This window comes from Miscanthus floridulus, chromosome 18 (assembly GCF_019320115.1).
Source record: "Miscanthus floridulus cultivar M001 chromosome 18, ASM1932011v1, whole genome shotgun sequence".
NCBI lineage: Eukaryota > Viridiplantae > Streptophyta > Magnoliopsida > Poales > Poaceae > Miscanthus > Miscanthus floridulus.
Window position 1 is genome coordinate 134,183,663 of NC_089597.1, and position 25,970 is coordinate 134,209,632.

At 44.8% G+C, this 25,970-nt stretch overlaps 3 protein-coding genes and 1 pseudogene across 3 annotated transcripts; all 4 read right to left on the reverse strand.

Annotated features, from left to right (window-relative positions):
* Positions 1–1,774: 1,774 nt before the first annotated feature.
* On the reverse strand, positions 1,775–5,564 carry LOC136524746 (uncharacterized). The gene is made up of 6 exons (XM_066518004.1): positions 5,536–5,564; positions 2,891–5,455; positions 2,712–2,808; positions 2,295–2,633; positions 1,978–2,186; positions 1,775–1,826 (listed from the first exon to the last, which is right to left on the reverse strand). Exons 1-6 carry the CDS (start codon positions 5,562–5,564, stop codon positions 1,775–1,777), a joined length of 3,291 nt encoding a protein of 1,096 aa, XP_066374101.1.
* Positions 5,565–5,817: 253 nt separating this feature from the next.
* LOC136524747 (uncharacterized) lies at positions 5,818–8,595 on the reverse strand (annotated as a pseudogene).
* A 12,134-nt stretch (positions 8,596–20,729) lies between these two features.
* On the reverse strand, positions 20,730–21,887 carry LOC136524748 (uncharacterized). The gene is made up of 2 exons (XM_066518006.1): positions 21,172–21,887; positions 20,730–20,799 (listed from the first exon to the last, which is right to left on the reverse strand). The coding sequence occupies exons 1-2, from the start codon at positions 21,885–21,887 to the stop codon at positions 20,730–20,732; spliced, it is 786 nt and encodes a 261-aa protein (XP_066374103.1).
* A 1,384-nt stretch (positions 21,888–23,271) lies between these two features.
* On the reverse strand, positions 23,272–23,937 carry LOC136524749 (uncharacterized). The gene has a single exon (XM_066518007.1). The coding sequence runs from the start codon at positions 23,935–23,937 to the stop codon at positions 23,272–23,274; it is 666 nt and encodes a 221-aa protein (XP_066374104.1).
* Positions 23,938–25,970: the final 2,033 nt, after the last annotated feature.

Here is a 25,970-nt window from a genome sequence, read left to right on the forward strand (position 1 = left end):
ATTGTAGTGCCAAAGAGAAAAATGTAAGAGATAAAGGTTAACAGTTACCACCTGTGGTGCACTATTAGATCCATGGGGAGTGCTATTGGCATTCTGTTGCTGCAGCAATCTATCTAGAGTTTCTTGAATTATGTCCAGACGATTTGTTAGATCTTCCACTCTCTTATCAGATTGCCGACGAGCTTCTATCTCCATTTGAAGCCTTGTTGATGTGTATTTTCTAGCTCCAGGCATTTCCAAATCTACTGGACTTGGCCCCAAACCCACAACACGAACATATCCATTCTTCTCTGCCCCACAAACATAGGAATAAGCATCACCTTCCTGGATACTCTTGTCTCTCAGTACAGGATTATCTCTAATTGCATCTTGAAGTGCATTCTGCAGCAAGCAAAAATAGATTTGCAACTCCTTTAGGTTATTGCAGGAAGCAAAAATAGATTCTGCATCTTGAAGTACAGGTTTATCACACTTACAATTGTTGTTGCAGCTCCTTTATGAGGTACTCCATTCTTGTGTGTGTGAGTTTTGATAAACAATTCATCTCTACGAGGGGGCGCCCTAGCTCCTCACCCTAAACCATATATATGTTATTGTAGTTACAGGATACGAAGAAAAGGGAAAACAAACTAAAAATAGACGTTGCATACCATTTCATTACCAACACGTGCATGACTCTTACTCCCTGTTGTATGGATTTGGGTCAACTTTGAACGGTTTGCTTTCCCCCTCAAAGAACGGGCCTACCAAATTATTTCATGTTTATAATTCTGTGCCACATACATTATGAAAATGAGCGAGTAATTTGTAACTTACAGCTGCCTCCGGAGACCTCCAATGATTAACTAGCCACTTCCAGTCGTCCATATGAACTCTATCATCGCACAGAGCAAACAGTTCATCATCTTCCATGTTATCATCATACACCTTTTTCAATTCTACTTTAAACTCCTTCCACTTCATAGCTGCTGTCTTCATAAACCAATTGAAGACACAGTTGTCTACTTGCCAATATAGCTGTACAACACACAAATAATAAGTTAGGACTCAATCACATGACTGCACTAGGTAGATTTGCAACCAATTTCACTACCTGTGCATCTGTCCAAAGCTTATACTTTTTGCGTGGACAGACCTTCCTCCAATCATCATGTGCAATTGGGAAACCCTTTGTTCTCACAAGTGTTCCAATGAAGTTAGCAAATCTAGTGCCTGATGGTCCGCAAGGTTGAGCACACGCATTGACTTCCAATTGGAGTTTAGGCTTATTTTGCCTTGCATAGATATCAGCCTTTGTAGTAGGTCCTCGAACATTTTTTTGGGCTGTTCGGGAGCATCTGGAAAACAAATACAGCATAGTACACCCAACTTAGGTATGCATGATGCATTGCATTATTAGTTGTCACAACATAGAGATGAATACCTTCATTAAGTTGATTCTCAGGATGTTCATTCATAGCTTGCATATCAACATGTGCGTCACTTATTCTAGAGCCAGATCGTAAGTTACGTCCAGTTGCCTCAATAGGAGTTCGGGTCTACATTTGGGGACACAATTAGTTCAGATTTCCATAGACACTTCACAGAATTCTTTGAGAACATATATTTCAGATTCATGGGAATACATACCTTTTTATTTTTGTTTGTTTGATGCATTGAGCTAAGTTGTTGTGCAGTAGCTTGAATATTCAGTTCTTGCATTTTCTGCACCCTTAGCCTGATGTTTTCATTCCTTTCAGATTCATAAACATTTGGCTCCATGCCATTTTCATAATCAGTTGGCTCCATGGATTTTCTTTTTCCCCTTGCTTTTGACATTGTTTATCCTGAAAAAACAAAAATGAATTAGTACAGGATTCTCATAAAACAGTAGTTCAAGTATGTAAGCAATCAACAATTAGTTCAGACCAACAAAGCAATTATGTCAAAGAAAATTCTGCATAGCACCAGCAACAATTGATGGTGTTTGAGACTTACTTCCTCTTTCTTTCAGCAACAATGACCCCATCTATATCAGTCCTTACATGTACAACATCTCCAAAAAGACCACTGAGATCAACATTTGCATCCAAATCAAGCATTGGGTTACGTATTTCATTTTCAACCGCCATATCATAAAGATCACGTGGTTTTGACTGGGCAACAGCATACCAATCTGATTCAGGACCTTCCTTAACATAGTAAACCTGTACAGCTTGTGATGCCAAGATAAAAGGTTCATCTAACATATTTTCTCCAGTATTGAATAAATGCTTTAAATTAACACTTGTAACCCCAAATTGATCTTTTTTTACCCATTTATCTTGAATGCGATTGTCCACCCAATCACATTTAAACAAAACTATGTTTCCTTTGTTGCGATAGTTTAACTCAATGATTTCTTTGATGATGCCATAGTATATCTTGTTTCTCATAACTAGGTCCACATTGTTTCCATTTTCAAAGCAAGAGGTTTGGGCAACCAAAGCTACTCCACTGCCTTGAACTGGTCTACCCTCGTCATAGGAGAATGTATGGAATTTAAATCCATTAATTGCATAGCTATTGTATGTTGTTGCAATCATGAAAGGTTCATTTGCCAAAATATGTATCTCTTCTGGTACTTCTACACCACTTTCAACTAACCCTTCCACCTGTAAATATCACATTATGTCTAGTTAATTTAACTGTATTAGATCTGAATAGAACATGTTAATCACGCCTTTACTTACATGCTTTCTAAACCAATCATGAAACGTTTCATGATGGATACGAGTCATTTGTCGCTGATTGTGGTGACCAATCGAGGAAAGGTACTCCACATGTTCACTGCAAAGGTGTGGTACCCATTGAGAAATTTATAGATAAGAACACGAGAAATGCAATGTGCCAAGTTGTGTGGATTGCTTACTTCAAGTATGGTTCTATCTTATCATAGTTGAACAATACATATCTATGTGCTTGAACCCAAGTCTTGTATTCTATGGATACAGTGCACTTGCCACTCAAAGCTTGCCCTGTGCTTTGGAAGAATGGTGTAGTACAAATTTCACAGTCCATACTTTCACCATTTCCTACTTGTCCAGTCTCATAGCCTTTCAAAAATTTGGAGCAGAAAGTAAGACTCTCATCAAATTTGTAGGCCTCACAAATTGATCCCTCTGGTTGACTTCTAGTACGAACAGAGCCCTTCAACTTCATCAAATACCTCTCTACTGCCCACATGCTACGATAGTGTACAGGACCAGCAAGTCTTGCTTGAGCAGGCAGATGCACCATCAAATGAACCATGATATCAAAAAAAGATGGCAGAAATATAGTCTCAAGGACACTTAGTGTCTCAGCTATTTCAGCCTCTAGTTTTTGCATATCACTGATACGAATAGTGGGTGAGTAGATCTTCTTGAAGAAATTGCTCACACGAATTAGTGTTGCACTTACTCTTTCTGGCAGTATATTCCGAACAGCAATGGGAAGTAAGTGCTGCAACAATATGTGGTTGTCATGGCTCTTTAATCCAATTATCTTCTTCTCCTTAACTTGCACATTACGACGCATATCAGATGCATAACCGTCTGGGAACTTCACATCCTTCAATACTTGGCAAAATGCTTCTCTATCATCAGGACTCATTGTAAACTGTGCTGGAGGTAAATAAAAGTTATCTTCTACACTAACAGGATGAAGATCACTTCTAATGCCAAGTTTTTGGATGTCCAAGTGAGCATTTAAGTTATCCTTGGATTTTCCATCGGTGTCCAAAAGTGTGTCAATAATATTCTGACACACATTCTTTTCTATGTGCATAACATCAAAATTATGCCATAGAAGTAGGTCTTTCCAATATGGCAACTTAAACCAAATGGATTTTCTTTTCCAAACAGTTGGTGGCTCATTAACTTTCTTGCGTTTTCGCTTGGATGGCTCCTCTGTAGTTGGATTGCACTGACGCTTGGTTGGCTTCTTGGTTACTGGGTCCTTTCCGAAGGTTGTGCATATATTGGCTGTCAGCTCCAATATTTCCTCTCCACTAAGAGGTCTAGGTGCTGGCCTAAGTTCTGTCGTACCATCAAATGAATCTACATCAAACCGAAACTTGTGTTCGGCATCTAAGAATCTACGATGGCCCATGTAGACACACTTGTCTCCCTTTTTTAGTTGGAAAGAACATGTATCTAAGTGGCATTCAGGACATGCAACTTTGCTAGAAGTGACACATGCCACCAAATAACCTAGACCTGGAAAATCAGATATGGTGCAAACTATGGCAGCACGCAGTTGGAAGGGTTCACGCTTAGAAGCATCATATGTTCTTACACCATGAACAAACATTTCTACCATATCATCAACCAGCGGCTCAAGAAAGACATCCATATCACCACAAGGTGCCTTAGGTCCAGGGATCAACAAGGATAGGATGAAATTTGATTGCTTCATACACTTCCAAGGTGGAAGGTTGTATGGGATCAAAATAACAGGCCAAATGCTATAAGTTGATTTCATGGTCCTAAAAGGATTAAAGCCATCGCTAGCTACAGCTAGTCTAAGATTTCGACTCTCTGATGAAAATACTGGATGCTTAGAGTCAAAATCTTTCCAGAAAGGAGCATCAGCTGGATGCCTCAACAAACCATCTTGTGTGCATCCTTCATCATGCCACCTTGTGTCACTTGCTGTTTTTGAGCACATAAAATACCATTGCAGCCTTTTCTTTATAGGGAAGTAACGCAGAACTTTCCTAGGAACCCTATGCACATGTTTTCCACTAGGACTACTGTTTTCTGATTTCCATCTTGAAGTATCACATTTTGGACATACATCTTTCTTCGCATGCTCCTTCCAAAACAGTATGCAATCATTCTCACATGCATGAATTTTCACGTAACCAAGTCCTACACCTTTTGCCATTTTTTTAGCAGCATTAAAGTTTTTAGGAAGTGATGACTCTTCAGGTAAGACATCCTTAAGTAACTCTAATAGCATGTCGAAGCTTTTGTTACTCCATCGCCCAATGAATTTGATATGCAGTAATCTTACAATGAAACATAGCTTCGAGTACTTGCAACCTGGATATAGCTCCTTGCCAGCATCTTCTACCATTTTGTAAAAAGCTTCCACATCCTCATCGTGCTGCTTCGTGTTGTCTACTTCTAAGTCCCCCTGGACATCTAAACCCCCAGCTATGTCTTGAAGTAAACCAGAAATGTCATCCTCTTCATTTGGGTCCCCTACTTCTACCCTTTCATGTTGGCTGCTATTTGTGAAAAAACTGGAACTAGGTTCACCATGATTCACCCATGTTATATACCCATCTATAAATCCCTCACATATCAAGTGCTCAAGTACAATACTGCGGACCCTCCAACAAGAGTTCTTGCATGCCTTGCAGGGACACAAAATATGATTTCCTTTTGCTGAATTACTAAAGGCAAACTCTAAAAACATATCCACTCCTTCTCTATACACAAGGGTTTGCCTACAAATGATGATCAAGATATCAGACCAAACACCCTATGCATGCAGATTCTAGTATATGGTCACAGGTTTATTATGTACCTAGGCTGATCCATCCATGTTTTATCCATGACGCACCTTTTACAAAATGCAGTGTCAAAAGTGTGAAATATTACTCCCAAAATAAAAAATCATTCAGTTCAGATAGGGTTGTTCAACAAAAAATAAAGATCATGCCAAACAATTATCCAAATTAAATCAATTTCACCACACTTGATGCTAAAAAATTATCTCACCACAAGCATCACATCACAGATCACACGCAACCTACAATTCTAAGCCAAATGCAGAGACAAAGTTCATAAGAAAAGGAAAGCATACCAATCAAGCAATGATAGTAGAAGACCTTGATTGTGTTGTGTACAAGATCTTGAATCCTACTGGTTCCTCTGCAAAATCAACTAAGGCAGTAAACATCACATCTAAATTGATTCTCCAAAGAGGGGAAGAGATGGCGGGCAAGAGAAGCAACCCAAACCTTGCATCTTTGTAGCCTTTCTCACCTTTGTCTACTCCATTCTACAACCAAGAAAAACATACAAAAAAAGTAAGCTGTGTTGAAACCCTAGCACACAGGGGAATGGGGATGAGAGGAAGGGGATGCGGAGATGACGCACTTGGATGTGGAGGGGAATGGGGATGCAGCGGCGGCACCGCTCTTGCTGGTCGGCGGTGGGCTAGGGTGACGGCGGGCTGGGGCGACGGGGGGCTAGGGCGGCGCTGTCCGTTGGATTCGGCGGCGGGGGCCTACTGCTGTAGGTTACAGGGCTCCGGCCATGGATGACTTCGGCGCCGGCGAGATTGGGAGGCGGCGATTTGGGCGGCGGGATTGGGAGGTGGCGCCGGCGGGATTGGGAGGCGGCGATTTGGGCGTCAGGGGTTGGGAGGCGGGATTGGGAGGCAGCGGCTCCTGGCGGGATTGGGAGGCAGCAGCTCCTGGCGGCGCCCAGCAGCGAAGCCCTGCTGGCGGCGCCCGGCGACGGAGCTGTGGTGGCGGCGGAGCTATGGTGGCGTGCGGTGCCTACGTGAGTGGAAAGGGGAAGGGCAAGAGACGTATGAAGCGTTTTCTCGATAAAAAACGCTTAGCCTTTTAGCTCCCGCGCACAGTACTGTTTTGGCGCACGGTCTCCCGCCCACGGCGCGTACCCCTTCGCCGACACTTCGACAGTTGTTTAGGTAGGCTAGGACGACATTTTTTTGGTCTAAAAACTTTCGCCGACACTTTATGTGTTGGAAGGAGAAACGCCGATATATAAGTTGTAGCCTTATATTACTATTGCCGACACTTTAAGTGACGCTAAAAAGGTAAAGAATTGCCAACACATTACTCGTTGGGAAAACCATTGATTTACCAACACATGATTGTAGGGAAAAGTGGATCATGGTGTAGTGCATATGCAACAACCTCTCCGAAATAACTCCTCTTGACCAACAAATCTTTGATGTCTCGTAACTTAGCCTTGTATACTCTTGAAACCAGGTCTGGCCTATCTTGTAGTGTTTGTCCAAGCTCAAGATTGGATGTAATCTCCTCCCAGTAAGGATTGCATGTCATTGTGATGAAATATTCCGGTTTACCGTAATGCTGGACAATAGCCATAGCATTTAGAAACCTTTTTTGCATATCGCGATCACCACCCGGAAAACTACGAGGCAGCACAACTCTCTTTCCAACCTCTGAAGCTCTTGTCTCTCCAGCAGAAATTACATCAACTAAACCCTGTGATAGAAATAACGTCATGAACCTGTTGTTACTATAATGGCAGGTGGTTGCATAATTTTTTTTAAATACTAAAAATATTAATTTTTTGCTAATTACCTGGTACAGCTCAGCTCGTATGAGTTTCTGGTTCTCAGGGTTATAGTACCAATCAAGCCTCATAGACTCTATCTTGACATACATGTCAACAGCTCATTGCTGGAAAAGCCGGCCTCCAAACAACAAGATGTTAAAAGGCCCTTTCTAACTTGCATCAAGAAACAATAGTATTCCCTTGCCGTCACAAACCGTTTTGATTGGGTGTCATCTACCAGTCTACTGATGTAATCTCCTTCTTGTATGTCATCATCACTTTGTTGACCATGATCTGCACAAATAAAAAAACAATGGATGAATACAATTAACTAAAGCGCTGCTGACAAGGCAAACTAAAGACAGAATTATATTTGGTGTTAGTGCCGGTACCAGTAGGCTCGGCGGGAGCGGGTTCTTCTATGGACTGTACATTTAACGAAGTAGGGGTCTCCATGTGTACAGTAGGAATTTCATTGCCATGTATTGTAGGCATATCATTGTACGGCATAAAGCGGTTCCATCCGGTTTCACCCCTAGGGAGAAATAGAGGATACGACAATGGGTCATAACAACCATGGTACGCTTTGATATAGCGCGGCCGATCCCCTCTGGCATATACAAGTACACTTCTATCAAAACTTCGTTGTGGATCATTCCCTTCCAACTAAATTGCAGCAACTTGTGAAGCCGTGGGCGCATTGTACCTTTGTAGGGCAGAAGTATACACATTAAAAAAAACCATTGATAAATTCAGAAATATGTAATGTATGTATTGAAGCATTGCACTAAAATATCGTACCTTCGCTGGCCACGTGTGACATTAGTATTGTGTTCAATCACGTAGTCATCTAGGTTAGGAATAGCACCAACTCTATTTAATGTATGCACATAAGGATTATCATGTAATATTCTCAGAACATTTCTAATGAGATTCATATCAAGATCAGGAGATCTCCGTACTCGGTGGGATAATGTATCATCTTCTGTACGTAAAAGTATAGTTGCAAATGATGGGGGCCCTTGGATCCTGGCACCAAATGGTTGAGCCGGTGGTACAAGGCACCATGGGCACGAAATGTATACACACCAGTCCCGGCTGCGGTCGCAACTCGTCGGTCCAACATAACCCCAAGGATTGTGAAAGAGAAATGAGAGTTGAAATACCGTATGTGCTTTCTGAAATATTTTGCATCGGCATGGATCTGACTTGTAAACAACCTTTTCAACTCGGCAGGAACATCTGGAATATGCACTTTTATCTTTCCTTTTCTGCAACAAAAACCGGACGTCTCATATTGGAACCGCATGGCACCACAATATTGACAGTTAGGAACTTTTTTTCAAAACATGGTGCCTGTCCAGCAAGTTTTGGTAGATGTAGTTGTATGGATCTAAAGAGCCGTGATCATGAACACCATTAACAGGCACGTGATAGGACTCAAATGCATCACCTGTCAGTAAAAGCAAGGTATGGCTGTAAACACTTGACCATAATCCCCAGAAATACATGCATGATATACAAGTAGTTTTACCTTGACCCAGAAATTGTCTGGTTTCCTCATCATCAATAGGATCGTCAATATGATATGCAATATCGGAGTCACACGGTTCCTCGATATCATCTGTAGCTTGATATCAGGTGGCACGTGAGGCTAATGTTAAATATCATTATGTAATTAAGAAATAAGTAGATATCAATGTAATGCACCTTCTTCGCAAGCACCAGTGTGGGTAGGCTCAAACAACAAGCTATGATATATTCTTTATATGTTTGTTCTGTCTGTGGGTAGAAATTGTAAGATGTATTGGTACTACTGGTCCTTTATTTTTGTGCTCACCTGAGTCTACAGTAAGTAGGGAAGACTGTTCCTCCCCTATGCTACTTGATCTTGATCATCCTCTTGCCATCAGGTTTCTGTTGCGCCAATTCTTCCTTCTTGGATTCATCCATATTTATATACCGTTTGTGGTAACTAATAAGTTTGCTTGAGCTGTCAGCTGGTCACAGAGACAAGGACTTAAATATGAAGATTTTTTTTTAAATTATATTGAGTTATACATATAAGGTTATACACAGTCACCTCGGCCTGAAGTTGGTGGATCATAGGTGCGTTGGCAGCGTCAGATGTAATTAGTATTTCTATGCAACCAATAACTGGGATCATCTGGATCGATATTTTCCTTGTCGTTTATGTTTGATGCTTGAAAAACTGTTGAACGCCCCGTACCTGCAGGAGATTGTTGACCTACAGCACATCATGTTATTTGTCGCCATCACATGCGAAGAAACAGGATCAAATGAGTACACAGAAATGTCTTCCAAATGTACCTCCACTGGATGGTGCTGAGTGGTGTCCCAATATCGATGGTGTTGAAACAGGAAAGTTTGCACGGTGTCCATAATAGGCTACATGATGTCCACTTTGGAACGGTGCTGCACAGAACCATAGTCAGTTAGAATGAGAATTATTGGACAGAGCCATATGATACAGGTAACATTACCAGGTATAGGTGTTGATGAATTAGCCTTCTGTCTTGCTCGGTGATCATGCTGTTTCCTATTCCTCTCTTCTCTTTGCTCATTTGTCTCTTCAGCCTTCTTGCGTGCACGGTATTCACGTTTTTTCTGTTTCTCTCCTCCCTTTTACGATCTGCGTCGCTTTGGGGTGCTGGCGATTCTGTAGAATTTTGATGATTAGTTGCGACACCAATGACAATAATCAGTGGAACGTCTACAAAAATCAGTTCTACCTGTGTTGATGATGTTTGTCATGTCTCTGAACGCAGAGGGTCCTTCTTGTGGAGTCCCCAAATCAGTTCTACCGGTGTTGATGATGTTTGTCACATCTCTGAACGCAGAGGGTCCTTCTTGTGGAGTCCCCAAATCAGTTCTACCTGTGTTGATGATGTTTGTTACGTCTCTGAATGCAGAGGGGCCATCTTCTGGGTCCCCATTAGTGAGCAAGTAAACCTCCACTACACCCAATGTAAACACTGATTAGTGCTATAACTATAACCAACATTATGACAAAAAAAAAACAAGACAAGCAACCACGAATCCAAGTATTAGTAGGACATTTGGTGTGTACATGTACCACTGGTAATATTTGAAAGGCATCAGAGTTAGTAGGCATAATACATGTATACACTTGTAATTGGATCACATCCTAATAAAAACAGTTGCCAGCAAAGCAGAACAAAGCACACAGAACAAGAAGCATATTTTTGGGTTGACAAAAAATTAATTTTCCCATTGACTGGTATGCATAAATTACAAGAACAAAAACCTGAACATATCAGCAGTGCACATATCTGTTATCATTGACCCTTTTCATCTCAAAACATAGTTAGTGTCCTACTTATAAAACCAGACAATACTGCCACTTCAACCAAAAAGAAAAGAAAAAGGACAATTTCGTGCCTTCTGGAGTGGATGAGAGGTTTTAGACTGCTGACCTACTGCCTGCACTCCACACGTGTTGACGCCGGATGGGATCCGGATCACACGCCAGCAAGGGCTAGCACGCCCGCGGTCGACAAACGACCTTCAATGCAGCAACGAACGCAGTGAACCGACAAAACCGATCTAGAGACCAGTTAGACTGATGTTGAGCCCGTCCTTCGCTTGGTAGACTCCCAAACACCTCCCGGGAAGACCCGTCAGGGAGGAGCACGTGGAGGTTGTCCTAGGGCCAGCAAGGACACCTAGAACGCCGCCAAATCTCACCGGGAGACATGACGAACAGCAAGGTAGAGAGAGGAAGGAGTAAAAGGGTGTAGTAGATGTGTTTTTGACGATTGGAAGTTGGGATCCTCAATCGGCTGTGATCCTCTCATATATATAGAGGGGGTGGTCTTATCCCAATAGGAAACAAGTCCAAAACACGTTCTCTAAGTTTCCCATGCCGAAAATAGGTCTAAAACCGATTTGGAAACCAAACCGGCTCGGACTCAGAAGAAAAGTCGGCCTAGCTGAGTCTGCTAAGCCGGTTTTCGCGGGCTCCGGGCACTGTGGCCGGGCTGAAATAAGGGGGAGTCGGCTTAGCCGACTTAGGGACTTGGCTAAGCCAACTTGGGTTTTTACAGCGTCGTTCAGGTTTGTCGGACTTCCAACGTCTATCGGAACTTCCGACATGGGGATGACCCCGGGCACCCAGGTGAGTCTTCTCAGGTTCCTTGGAAGTTCTGGCATCCATCAGAACTTTTGACCATCGGAACTTCCGACATGGGTCGGAACTTCCGATGCTGGAGCATCTTCCCGAGGACGTAACTCCTTCATCCAAACTCCAAATTAGGCGTTCCGTATATGTTTTTGACCATCTCAATGAGAGGAACGCAATGGAGAAGTCTATTTAGCATTTTGACAACTTCGCAAAATGGACAATTTTGGTTGTCAACATATGCCCCTTGTTTTTAGGTGAATAAAGTATGAACCTGAAAACATAAATAAAGCACTAAACAACGACGATGCCCAACTCATCGGCTATCTAGCATCTAAGGGCGATGTATACATCGGCCATATTTGTTCTAAGGGCAATACATGTATCGGCCATTGTTTAGAGAGCGCTCTAGGCTTCTTGCCAAACACTTAGAAAATATTTTTTTAAATATCTTCCGTTGATTGCTCTTGGGAGACTATCACCTTGCAACATCTCCAGCAGATACGAATTTCCAAATATCACTTTGATCACTCTATAAGGACCTTCTCAACCCGGTGACCACTTGCCAAACTTATTGCTCTTCGTCCCAAGCAGTAATATGGTTTTCCACACTAAATCTCCTACTTGGAATGACTTGCTTTTGACTTTCTTGTTATATGCTTTGGCAACTCGAGCTTTGTCTTTCTCCATCTCCTTGAGAGCTTTTAATCTTTTTTCAGTCACCTCGTCAACATTATCCATCATTAAATCATGATACATAACAGCAGATAAATCATTTTTGTTTAGCAAGCTTATATGCATCCAAATTCACCTCAACGGGTAACACGTCCTCTTTCCCAAATACCAACTCAAAAGGAGTAACTTTTGTAGCACCATGCCTAGATATGCGATGTGCCCATAGAGCTTCAGACAAAACCTCATGCCACTTCCTTGGATTATCCTCAATCTTCTTTTTGATGAGCTTGATCAAAGTCTTATTAATAGACTCAGCTTGGCCATTAGCTTGAGCATAGTATGGAGATGAATTGAGCAACTTGATCTTATATAATTTGGCAAAATCCCTTACCTCCTTAGACACAAATGATGTCCCTTGATCTATAGTTAATGTTTGAGGAATACCGAATCTATATATGATATGCTCAGTAATGAACTCAATTACCTCCTTGTGCATCATATTCTTCAAATGAACTGCCTCAATCCACTTAGTGAAGTAATCCATAGCAACCAAGACAAAGCGATGTCCCTTCGAAGATGGAGGATGAATCTAGCCAATGAAGTCTAGCCCCCAACCACGAAAAGGCCATGGTTTGATGATAGGATAAAGCATAGTAGCAGGCACAAGCCAAATATTCCCAAACCGTTGGCACTCTTCACATCCTTAGTAACAAAAGCAATCGGCCATCATAGTAGGCCAATAAAAACCGGCTCTATGCAATAACCACTTCATCTTCGGGGCCGATTGATGCGTACCACAAATACCTTCATGGACCTCTCCCATAGCCACTCTTGCTTGATCAGTCCCCAAACACTTAAGCAACAAGTCTTTGGCAGTCCTTCAGTAAAGCTAATTATTGTGCAAAACAAACATGAATGCACTCTGCCGAACACTTTTATCAACTTTAGTGCTTCGATCATGTAGATATCTCAATATGGAAGTCCTCTAATCCTCCAAATTGACTGTATCACTGCTGGAGATCAATTGGGGCTGATTTGGGAGTTTCTCGGGCAAGATGGCCTGGCTGGCTAGAGGGGAGTCGGCCTGGCCAATTGGGGCAGTTGGCTTAGCCGACTGGTTGGCCTGGCCAACTTCCAGAGTCGGCTGAGCAGACTTTGATGCACCTGCACACAAAACAACAAACTTTTCTTGCATCGGCTTTTCTTTTATGTGAAAATTACACCCACCGACGTCAAAGCTAGATGCATGTTGAACTAACATGTTGGCCTTATAATTCTCATGCCTTGGAATGTGTCGAATTCGAAATTCGGCAAAGGATGCAATGATATCAAGGCACATATCAAGATAAGCATTAAGTGATCCCTCTAAGCATTGAAACTCGCTAGCTACTTGCTGTACCACTAGTAAGGAATCACCATAGGCCTCAACATTCCTTACCTCCATGGAATACAATATTTCTAAGCCGAATAAAAGAGCTTCATATTCAGCCTGATTGTTAGTGCAATAGTAATTCAATCGGCTTGACATCTCAAATTCAGCACCATTAGGAGAGATAATGACTATACCAACACCTTGGCCTTCTTTACAAGCTGATCCATCAAAATAAAGTTTCCATGGGGTAGAAGTAAGGTAATTAATCTCATCTCCTAAATCAATAGCGTGCTCAACAATAAAATCAGGAAGGACATGACCCTTTAATGTTTTTAGTGGCTCAAAGGTCAAATCATACTCAATTAATGCATATGCCCATTTGCCAATCCTTCTACAAAGGATTGGCCGATATAACATGTGCTTAATCACATTAGCCTGACAAGTTAGCAATAAAACTTCTGCAAGTCTTTCTTACATGTAGGTGCCTAAACTTTCTTACATGTAGGTGCCTAAACTTTCTTGATGCTCTCTATTCTCTTAGGATCAATCTATATGCCTTTATTATGAATAATAAAGCCTAAGAACTTCCTAGCCGATACACCAAAAGCACATTTGAGTGGGTTCATCTTCAATCCATAGCGGCGCATCCTCACAAAAGCAAGACGCAAATCGGCCAAATGAGATGTACGGGCAGCCAATTTGATCACAATATCATCAATATAAACGTCCATGATCACACCAATCAAATCATGAAAGATCAAATTCATAGCACGTTGATAGGTAGCACCAGCATTCTTCAACCCAAATGTCATCACAACCCACTCAAAGAGACCAACAAACCCAGAACATATGAAGGTCATTTTGGACATGTCCTCTTCAGCCATGAAAATCTGATTATATCTGGCATTATCATCAAGAAAACTAATAACCCGGTGTCCCGAAGCATCATTAATAAGCATATCGGCTATAGGCATAGGATATTCATCATTTGGAGTGGCTCTATTCAAATCTCTAAAATCAATGCACTCTTATCTTCCTAGAGTCTTTCTTCTCAACTGACACAATATTAGAGACCCACTCTGCATACCTGCATGGCTTAATGAACCCCGCTTTCAACAACCGATTAATCTCCTCTTTAATCCGGTTGTATATTGTAGAGTTAAAGTGGCAGGGGTGTTGTTTATAAGGCCTAAACCCAGGTTTGATGGGAAGCCGATGCTCAATAAGCTCTCGGCTTAATCCAGGCATCTCCATATAGTTCCATGCAAAACAATCAAAATATTCTTTGAGAAGCGCAATTAACTCAGCTTTGTAATTGGCTTTCAAATTTTGGTTTATAAACATCAGCCTAGGCATAGAGCTATTTCCAATATCAACTTGTTCCAATGGGAACAGTGGTGGAGTCGATGGCGTCGTCTGCAATCCACAGCCGCCCGTGCTTCTTGCCTCCTCCGAGCCTCATGATCGTCTCTGCATCAATGGGCTCAGTGCACACATTGTAATCTTCCCCATAGATCTCCCTTACCGAGGACGTGTACTCTTGGACTTTAGTGTATACGTTCGGGTCGGAGTACACCTGGGGCGGGGCAGCCGGGTCGAAGGAGACAGAGGACGACGCCCTGCCCATGTGGGACATAGCCCATGCAGAGAACTCCGAGACCTCCTCGCCCAGGTGCGCAGCCTCCTGCAAGAAAGACGGGAAGATGGTGAGAAATCAAGCAGAATTGAGCATCAAAATAAATGAAAGAAATCACTTACGTATGCTTGTTTGTATCCGGGGAGGCTGCGGCTGCCTTGATGGTCAGTTGGACCTTGCCTCATCAGACGCTGTTCCCGCAGCCTCTCGTGCGTGCCAACAAAGTCTTGTGATAACCACTTGTCCACGATCATGGCCCAGCACTCGGGATACGATCGGCACAACCAAGGAATCACCTACAAGTCATCGAGTATTTGACATATAAGAAGATGAAATTGAACCTACTTAATATCAAAATGAATCATTATGAATGTTATTCGCCTACCTCAAGGTACTGGTCCTGGGTCAGCGTAATCAGTCTTGCTTGAGGCTTGGGGAGGGACTGCTTAAGTACCGACCTGTAGTAGTCTATGTGGGCTTGGACGCGCCCATGGTGGTGCATCTCGGTGACGTACTTCCTACAAGCTGCGGCAGCCGCCCGATCCGCCTGGGCCTCAAGTCCTTCTTCGGCCTTGAAAATTTTCTGCATACAAAACCGATGTATCCATTCATTATTTCAATAAAACATTTAACCAATGAATGAGATGTATTAAGCAATGTTGTGCGAGAGAAACTTACCCAAAACTCCGCCAATACCCGTTCCTGCTTGTTGCGGTAAGTGTCATCCGTGACCAGCGCGTACCTGTCCTAGTTGGAGGCCGGCTCCCACACCATCGGCTCTTCGGACAGTTGCACAATGCTGGGGTACCATTTCCTACACAAAACACCAAGGATGCTCGCGGGGGTGCGTGCTGGAGTACCTGACAAAACCAACCAGGACCTGCACAAGTGATTAGGAAAATTTATTAGTTTCTCTTATGATTTCCAACATATCTTATGAAGTAGTTGTGATAACATCTATAGTTACTTACCTCTTTGCCATAGGCTGAATCACTGGGTGGTTGTGAGGAAGCGGAACCAGAGGGAGGCTCGTGGGACCTCGCTCGTAGGGAGTCCAGGTAGCGGTACCCCCTCCGTCGCCCTCTAGCCCCTAGCCTCCCTCGCCCTCGAGCGCCTCGCCTCCCTCACCCATCTGCTAACCCCTCTCGTCCTCCGATGAGGATGTGGCCATGGCTGTCACGTGCTCCTCCTCCAGCACCTCGTCACGTGGCGAGGGAGGAGACCACTGCCTCCTGCGGCTGCTGCCCCTGGTCGTCCTCTCGTCACCTCCTACGGACGCTGCCCCGGACGATGACCCCTCACCTCGAAGGAGAGGGCGGTCTCTCCCGTAAACCTAGGGCGTGTCACGGCATGGACGTCTGCTCGCCATCTTTGTTCAATCACCTGCAATCACAAAGAATGAACAAGACTAATTAGTACATATATTAGAAATAGATTCAAAATATATAAACAAAACACAAATTAAAAAAAACATAGTATTACATGTACTAGGAATAATCTTCATGATTGGGATCATAGGTCTCATCATCACTGTCAAAATTGTCCAAATGGACAACACTATCCGAAGGTTCTATGTTGTCATCGTAGTCATTGCCTAGAAGTAATCGCTCAAGCATTGCTATGTCCTTGGCATTTACCACCACATCTCCATCGACCTCGCCATCAACCATTTCGTTGTCTACTTCCATTTCGATTGCTTCGGGTAAGACTATCTCAAACATGCCTGGTAGCCCATCTTCTTGATAGAACTGTCCATCATATGTGTTTGCGTTGAAGTTGTAATCATCATCGTTTGGGGCAGGTAGTTTACCGTGTGGAGATACCTGATGCACAATAGCCCAACCCTTAAGATCCTCTTTGTCTTGGTTGGCGTATGGAGTATAATGCACCTGCACGCCCTGTTGAGCCACAATGTAGACATCTTTTCTAGGATAAATGGAATCTTCTCGAATCTCAACTAGCCCAAGATGAGGGGTTCGTCTCGTTGATCGAGGATTAAACCAGTGGCATTTGAACATGATAGGTTTAAGAGGTTTGTCTCCATGAAATGAGAGTTCATAGATTTCCTCAACTCTACCATGATAGTCGAGGCCATCAGTGCCGGGCGTACAAACTTTGCTATTTGTGGTTTTTCGTTTGGGCCGAATCTGCTCGTAACTTGTTGTGTGGAAGCGATATCCGTTCACGTCATAGCCGGTAAATGATTTCACCCTAATGTCACAGCCGTTTGCAACCTGTTTCAACTCGTCACTCATGGACGAACCAGTCTGGGCCTGCAAGGTGAAGCATGATAGATCGTTATATTAATCAAACGTACGATCACCTTGGACGATCGAACGTACGAGCTAAATTGGACATTACCTTTTGTTTGAACCAAGAAATAAAATCAGGCCTCCCCGCTCCCGCACCCCATGAAACAAGGGTGTCTTGTTCATGCGAGGTAGGATCCCTTGATTGATGCCAGAATTCACGAACAAATTCCCTGTCCGAACGAGAATCAATGGGGTTGGATGCAGAATAGTGACGGCGTATTGAAACAAGTTCATTGAGAACTTACTTGATGAACGGCTGCACCTCGGTAAGGTTATTCAACACATATAGCATGATACTGTGCCACTCTTCATTTCCCAATAGCTTTGGGGTTGATCCACTTGCGCCACCGAGTTGGCCTTGGAAAAGGCTGAGGGTCGATTCATTTTCGTCAGCATTGTAACGAGGGAGTGGATTATGATTGTTAGGAAGGTTCGGCTTGTAGTATTGCGTTGTGAAGTTTGCCACCTCCTCCCGAAGGCATGCCTCTGCAATGGAAGCCTCAATTCTGGCTTTATTTGTACATTTTTTGCGAAGAGTCTTTAGACATCTCTCGATTGGATAGCACCAACGGGCCTGCACGGGCCCCCCAAACGTGCCTCGGACGGGAGGTGCACAATCAGATGCTGCATCGGCAAGAAGAAGCCGGGTGGAAAGATCTTCTCTAGCTTACAGAGCAACACAGGTGCTGCTTTTTCCAAGTCCTGAGCGACGGTCTGAGATATCTCCTTGGCACAAAGCTGGCAAAAGAAAAAGCTCAACTCTGCCAGCACTAGCCAAACATGCTTAGGGACATAGCCTCAGACCATCGCCAAAAGAAGCCTCTCAATCCATATGTGGTAGTCATGACTCTTCATCCCGTTGACTCGCAGAGTGCCTAAGTTCACTCCCCTGCTAAGATTTGCTGCATATTCATCTAGGAACATTAACGTCTAGATCCATTTTAGTACTTCCCTCCTTTGATCGATTTGCAAGACGAAATTGACCTTAGGCCTTTTCCAGTTCTTGTTTTGGCCACTAGGAGGCTGCATCGCTTGATTCGGTATATCGCACAACGTCGCTAGGTCCACTCTAGCCTTAACGTTGTCCTTAGACTTGTCAGTGTCCATGAGAGTTCCCCAAAGTGCCTCGGCGATATTCTTTTCAGTGTGCATTACATCAATATTATGTGGCAGAAGAAGGTCATCGAAATAGGGGAGCCTCGTCAAGCCGGACTTATGAGTCCACATATGTTCCTCACCATATCCCACAAAACTACCTTCTTCATTGGGCATGAGAGCATCTATCTAAGCACGAACCTCGGCACCAGTCCTCAAGTGCGGTTTAGGGTCTGTCACTTTGACACCTTTCATAAAGCTCTTGATGTCTTCTCTGAATTCATGGTCTAGAGGGAGGAACTGACGATGCTAGTCGAACGACGAATACTTGCCACCCTTCTTCAACCAAATGAACCTCACAGCTTCCTTACATATTGGGCATGGGAACTTCCCATGAACACACCAGGCGGCAAATAACCCATACGCCAGGAAGTCATGCAGGGAGTAGTGGTACCAAACGTGCATTTTGAAGCTTGTCTTTGTAGCTCGGTCGTATGTCCATACCCCCTTCTCCCAAGCGTGGATCAATTCATAAATCACAGGCTCCATGAACACACCCATATTACTCCCCGGGTGTTCAGGAATTATCAACGACAAGAATACGTTATGCCGTTGAAAGGAGATGCCGGGAGAGAGATTGAGGGGGATAACAAAAATGGGCCAGCATGTGTATGGGGCAGCCATCATTCCATAAGGATTGAACCCATCTGTTGCCAGCACGACGCGTACATTACGGGCATCAACTGCTTTGTCACGATGTTTGTCATTGAAGTACGTCCATGCTTCAGCATCAGACGGATGTACCATCTTCCCAGGATTGTACCGTTTGCCATCTTTGTGCCATGTCATCTGTTTCGCGGATTCCTCGATCATGAATAGCCGTTGGATCCTCGGCAGGAAAGGAAGGTGCCGTAGCACTCTCGCGGGGATCGGAAGCTGCTTTTTCTGACCATCACCAGAGTCTACCTCCAGGTACCTGGAGGATTTACACTTCGGACAGTAATTTGCGTCCTTGTGTTCTTTCCTAAATAGGACGCACCCCTTCGGACAAACATGTATCTTGTCATACGGCATCTTAAGCATACGAAGGAGTTTCTCTGCCTCATACAAGTTCGTCGGCAAAGTGTGCTTCTCCGGTAGCATGGTGCCAAACACGGCCAACATCTTATCGAAGCCTTCTCGACTCAGGTTTAACTCGGCCTTCAACCCCATTACGCGTCCAACCGCATCCAGCTGAGAAATCGTTGTACGCTCATGAAGGGGTTTCTATGCCGAGTGCAACATTTTGTAGAAGTCCTTTGCGGATTCCTCCATCTCCTCCTTCTCACGTCGTTCAGCGAAGTGAGCTTGGTGGGCGTCATCTAGAATGTCTGCTACCCTGGCATCATCATCAAAAGCCTCGAGGCGTGCTCTCACCACCTCCGCTCTTATACGATCTGCTTCACCATGGTAGATCCACTGCTGATAGCCAGGCATATAACCATTGAACATAAGATGTCTACCCATGGTCTTCTCGTCTACCTTTCTCTTGTTGTCACATTTGCTGCAGGGACACCACACTAGAGAATGTCCTCCTGCTCCTGGGCCAAATGCATGTTTCAAGAAATGATCTGTCCCCTTCACCCATTCATAGTCGTAGTCACTGCCGCTTCTCCAGCCCGTGTACATCCACTGACGGTCCTCCATCCTTTAACATTTACATCACAGAGTATTGTGACCATCAATTGCATCTACGCGGTGTTCCTAATGTCTAATAGGTGAGGATAGGTCCTAATCCCACCCGTGGATGCGTAGATGAGGTCAGTTTCCAGGCTCCGCTCCTCTCCGAGACAGAATTTCAGCAGCACCTCCCCACTGTTCTCCCGATACACGTCCTGCCAGGGAGAGTGTGTATCCGGAGAACAATAGGGAAGAGCTACCGAAACTCGGTCTCGGACCGGAGCAGACCATGGAAACTAACCCATCTACGCATCCGCGGGCTGTCCAAAAAACGTGGACAATCCGAAACAGATACGGTCGTAGATATGCAAAGATCCGCATACCTACGACCGTATCTCTTTCGGACAGGAGACACCTAACTGGGTTACGCGATCTAAGACAATGATACGGGAGGAGGGCTTATTTATACCTGGGGTGGCGGTGGAGTCAGGCTAGCGGGGCAGTGGCGAGTCGGGGCAGTGACGAGGCGATGCTATGCAGGCAGGCCCGCAACGCCGACGAAGAGGATCGGGGTCGCCGAGTCCCCTCTGACGTGCTCTTCTCTGCAAAAGAAGAAACACAATACTATAAGTTGAAAATTTCGGTAGAACCTCCCCTGTACGGGGAGGTTTCCAAAACCTGCAAGAAAAAACCGGCACGATGGCCGACAACCACATATCAAGGGAACAAATACGGCACGATGGCCGATAGCCAAATATATATTAATCCACCACCAACACACCACCACCTCCACCACCACGACCACACCACCACCACCACCACCACCACCACACCACGACATCCACCACAACGACCATGACCACACCACCATATCCACCACAACGACCACACCACCACATCCACCACAACGACCACACCACCACCACCTCAACGAACACACTACCCTCCTTCTCCACCTCCACCTCCATCTACACCTCCACCATTGCACGCCACCACCACCTCGACCTCCACCTAGACCTCCTCCTTCACCAGCATTGTACACCATGAAGCGAGGGAAAGGCATACCTGGATGTCGGAGGGACGTCGGAGGCCGCGGATGGGGCGGCGTCAAGGGGCCGGGGCGGGGCACCTCGGAACAGGGGCGGGCACGGCAGACAGCGTGGACGGGGTTGGCGGGTGGCGCGGGGTCCTCCTTCTCCGGTGGCCGGCGGATGGCGCGGAGGTTCTCCTCCTCCTCGGGGCGGGCCGGCCGGCAGGCGTGGGCGGGCGGCGCGGCCGGGGCGGGGCACCTCCGGCGGGTTGAGGCAAGCGGTGGGGTGGGGCTCCTCCGGTGGCCTGCTCCTCCTCCCTCCTCCTCTGGTGGCCGGGGGCCGGGGCGCGCAGGGTGGCGGTGGCGGCGATGGGCGCGGGGCGCGCGGGGCGGCGCGGTGTGGGCGCGGGGCGGCGCGGGGCGGCCGGACGAGCTGTGGTGGGCCGAGAGCGCGGAGGGGCGCGGGGGTGGTGGTGGCGGCCAGGCGCGGGCCTGCGCGGGGCGGCTCGGGGCGGCGCGGTGGGGGCGCGGGGAGCGAGGGAGGAAGGCCGCGCTACGGAGGGGGGCGCGGGGGCAGCCTGGCGCGCTGCGTCGGGACGGGAGGGCGGGCGGGGCGCGGGGCAGGGCGGGGCAAAGCAGCGGCGTCAAATCCGCTTTCATGGGGGCGGGGTGGGCTCTGGCCGATTTTACGGTTGGGACCTTTGCCGAGGGCCCAGATTCAGAGGCCCCTCAGCCAAGACCTTTTTTATTTTTTATTTTTTTAAATATTCTTGTTGCCGAGGGCCATTGGCCAGGCCCTCGGCAAAGACCCCCTTTGCCGAGGGCCAGGCTAGGCCATTGGCCAGGCTAGGCCCTTTCACATATGGAGATGTCTGGGTTTTAGGCATCCGACGTCGCAACTTGCTCGAAACCTTCTCACATTTTTACCACAGCCTACACATGCGATAACATGAGACCTCGACAAGTTTCATGATTTTCGGACTTCGTATGAATTTTATATAATTTAAAAACACTTTTCCGACAAGTTCCTCGTCATGTTACGTGAAGAAGATGCCCGAAATTTGATGCGAGTTCGTGGATATGGACTCAATATACACCAAATACCATGAATAACATTTTTCGAATCACTAAATTGCATTATTCCATCCACCTGCAGTTCAAATTTGAAATATTCGAAAAAAATCAACAAAAAGAAATAAATTAGGAAAATATATCAAAAAAGTCAAATTTGGCCCAAATTTTGAAAATTGAGATTTAAATAATGTATTATAGCACCACAAAAAAACTGGGTTCAAAAAACAAAAAAAAAACTCTTTGCCGATGGTCTAGCCTGGCCCTCGGCAAAGGGGGTCTTTGCCGAGGGCCTGGCCAATGGCCCTCGGCAAAGAATATTTAGATCTGGGCCCTCGGCAAAGACTCCAGTGGCCGCCGTGACCCATCCGGCCATATTTGCCGAGGGCCAATTTGCCGAGGGCTAGGCCCTCGGCAAAGCTTTATTTTACCGAGGGCTGTTTGTTTGCCGATGGCCTATCTTGGCCGAGGGCTCCTGGGGCTGGCCCTCGGCAAAGACCCCCTTTACCGAGTATCCGAAATATAGCTCTCGGCAAACCCACGAGGTTTCGGCAAAGAGGACGTCTCCGGTAGTAAATTCCGGAGGCTGCAGTCCGGTTATTTCCTGTGGATCGTGCGGGAGCAGGGGCTGCTGATCGGTTGATGTATGGGCATTTGCTATTCTGTGTCCGGGTTTTTTTGGCATCCGAAACATGTCTGTCCCGAGGTTGCATTATTTTCATTCTTAGGCTGGATACCGGTGTTGTAGCTTCGGTAGGTGGGAGTGGGCTGCAGAGAGTTGGGTCCAGGCGATCTGTACTGCATAGTGGGTTGGTAGTTCGTAGGTGGAGCCAAGGTTTTAAATCTCCGGCTATAGCTGTCGCTATAACCGGCTATAGCTGTTCGACGCTGATCAAGCTATTTGGTTGATGTACAACTTAGCGGCTATAGCGGGCTATAGTCTCATTTAGCTCAGCTATAGCTGTTTTAGAGATCATCCGCTAAATATCTTTAGTCGGAGATTTAAAACCTTGGGTGGAGCATTGTTGGTTTTAATCCTCTGTGTCCTTTCTTGCTGACGAACTCGTTGTAAGTTAAATTTACGCTTCCTTTCTCCCTCCATTTTTGAGCGTTCTTCTTCAAGCAGGATGGTACGATTCATTATGGTATTGAAATCAGGGTAGATGTGGGTGATTAGTTGTGTCCTTAGGGATGAGTTAAGCCCCCTTCTAAAACATCTTTGCTTCTTCTTCTCAGTATTAACATCTTCAAGTGCATAGCGAGACAGCTTCATAAACTTCCGGATGTACTGATTTACGGTCATTGCTCCTTGCTTTAGGTAGCAAAATTCCTCGGCTTTCATTTCCATTACTCCTTTAGGAATGTGATAGTTGTGAAATTCTTCTATAAATTCCTCCCAAGTGATGGCTTCCGGGTCATCAACAGCATCTTGATAATTTTCCCACCATTCTCCTGCTGCTCCAACAAGCTGATGTGTGGCCAAAGTAACTTTTTCTTCGTCGGTTGCTCGTACGGCGTTCAATTTCTTGGTGATAGTTCGTAGACAGTCATCTGCTACTAATGGATCATCCTCCGAACTATCAAAAGTGGGTGGGTGAAGCCTCATAAATGCAAGCCATTTTTCCTTGTCCATTTCCATTTTCCGACCTTCTAGCGAGTGTTTCCATGAGACGTGTCTGGCGATCCATGATTTCTTCTAAGGTGGGTGGAGGTGGTGGAAGTTCTTCGGCTTGTTCTGCATCATTTTCATTATTATTTTGGTTAACTTCTCCTACTTCTTCATTTGCCACTCCTTGTGCTGGAACGTTGTTGTCCTGTGATTGTTCTTGCCCATGATTTTGGTTTGGTTGCCCGCGATTTTGTTGTCTTCCACGGTTTTGCCGGCCTCTAGGTGGTGCAACATGTTCCTCTTCTTCCTGTACTTGCCTCTTAGCTTATCGCTCACGGCGTCGCTGAATCCAGGCGGATCTCCTTTCCATCTGTTGCTGTTGAACAGCAAGGATGAGGAGATATCCCATTTGGCTTTTAAGCAGAGGGAAGGTATTTTGAAAAAAAAAAATAGAACAAGCAAGCAAGAGCATACAAGAATAACAGACACACACATTATATTACATCGCACAAACAGTTACACATATATGATACAGGGTCACATCATACACATTAACTGCTGGGACGATTACTACGCGATAACTCGATCATCAGGGACTCGTGACGATTCTAACGGTACTACTACTAAAGACACTTATATTACAACTGAATACTACTACTAAAGAGACTGCATCTCGTGAAGGTCCCGATACACAACCTTGCCCTTTTCTTTGGCTAGCTGTTCATCTTGCAACGCATAGAGCTCACGTGCATATCCATCATCAACACCCTGCCTGGAAGGGACTCGTGAAGGCTCAGTGGTCATGGCATCCCCAGTAGTCTTCTTGTTGTTGAAGTTGTCAGCGACGGATTCTTCAGTCTCAATGCTTTCAGCATGATCAGAGTGTGACTCCCTTGGAATGTACCCATTTAAGTCAAAATGGGGGTGTTGTGGATCATACTCTGGCATAGTTGGTGCCTTACCCGTGGATCTATTCTAGGAATTTTTATTCTGTGATCAGGAGGCATGGCGAAGGTCCTCCTTCTCTTAGTCATCTTCCTTGAATATTTCTTGTAGTGTAGACGTTCCAGGGTCTCCTGTAGCTCTTGTCGGTAGGACTCCATCTTATCTTGCATGGTTGCCATTTGTTGATTTGATATAAATAATTCCAGTTTTAGAGATCGCAGTTCAGTCTCAGCCACTACTACAGTAAGTATTTGTAGGGGCGGCTGACGATGGTTTATAGAGGCGGTTTTGCCAGCCGTCCCTACAACACTGTCTCTATGTAGGGGCGGTTCCCAAGCCGCTCCTACAAATCGATTCGTAGAGGCGGCTTGTGTCACTAGCCGCCCCTATACAACTGTATTTGTAGGGGCGGTTGGTAACACCAGCCGTTTCTACAAAAATAATTTGTAGGGGCGGTTGTAACACCAGTCGCCCCTATAATTCCTATTTATAGAGGCGGTTCACTCTAGAACCGCCCCTACATTATATTTTCATACAAAAAAATTGAAATTTAAAAATTTAAATATGACCAGAACATACATATATATATATATATAATATAATTCACAAGGACATTATATCATCAACTAATTGACAAGAAGATATATGCATTACAAACTCATAATAATTTAAATGACTTAATTACAAACCCATTTATTACAAACACATAATAATTTAAATTTGTTCATTACAAATCATAATAATTTAGATCAGTTTATTATTACAACTAACAGTAATTTAACTTTCTAGAATTTTCTAACGTCGTACCACGTATTCGGAGAAGTGCAGATCATTCATTTTATATGCCAAAATATCACTGATGTAGCGCAATGTATTTACTAGTGCACTCTCCCTTGCTTCACAAGATCGTTCACAAAGTCTACTGACGACGATCAGCATTGGTCGAAAATCTTCACTCCTAGTCATAAGAATTTTTCCTGGATTGCCTCTGAAGTGAGAACAGGGCCATCATATTCCCATTTATAGCGACCCAAGTGATACATGCCCTAGTTTAAAATGACTTCAAAGCTACAACTTGCGTATGTTACGTCGTTCTCCTGAATCTGCAAGTGTTGAAA

What these genes read in the sequence shown, in the direction of transcription:
- LOC136524748 (XM_066518006.1), bottom strand. Translation starts at nt 21,887, where the DNA reads ATGAAAGCGGATTTGACGCCGCTGCTTTGCCCCGCCCTGCCCCGCGCC. An exon ending in GGTGGCGTGCAATGGTGGAG is followed by an intron (nt 20,800 to 21,171) that starts GTGTAGATGGAG and finishes CTTCTTTTGCAG; the next exon opens with AGAAGAGCACGTCAGAGGGG.
- LOC136524746 (XM_066518004.1), bottom strand. Translation starts at nt 5,564, where the DNA reads ATGGATAAAACATGGATGGATCAGCCTAG. An exon ending in ATGATTGGTTTAGAAAGCAT is followed by an intron (nt 2,634 to 2,711) that starts GTAAGTAAAGGC and finishes TGATATTTACAG; the next exon opens with GTGGAAGGGTTAGTTGAAAG. An exon ending in ATCGCATTCAAGATAAATGG is followed by an intron (nt 2,187 to 2,294) that starts GTAAAAAAAGAT and finishes CAAGCTGTACAG; the next exon opens with GTTTACTATGTTAAGGAAGG.
- LOC136524749 (XM_066518007.1), bottom strand. Translation starts at nt 23,937, where the DNA reads ATGGAAATGGACAAGGAAAAATGGCTTGCATTTATGAGGCTTCACCCA.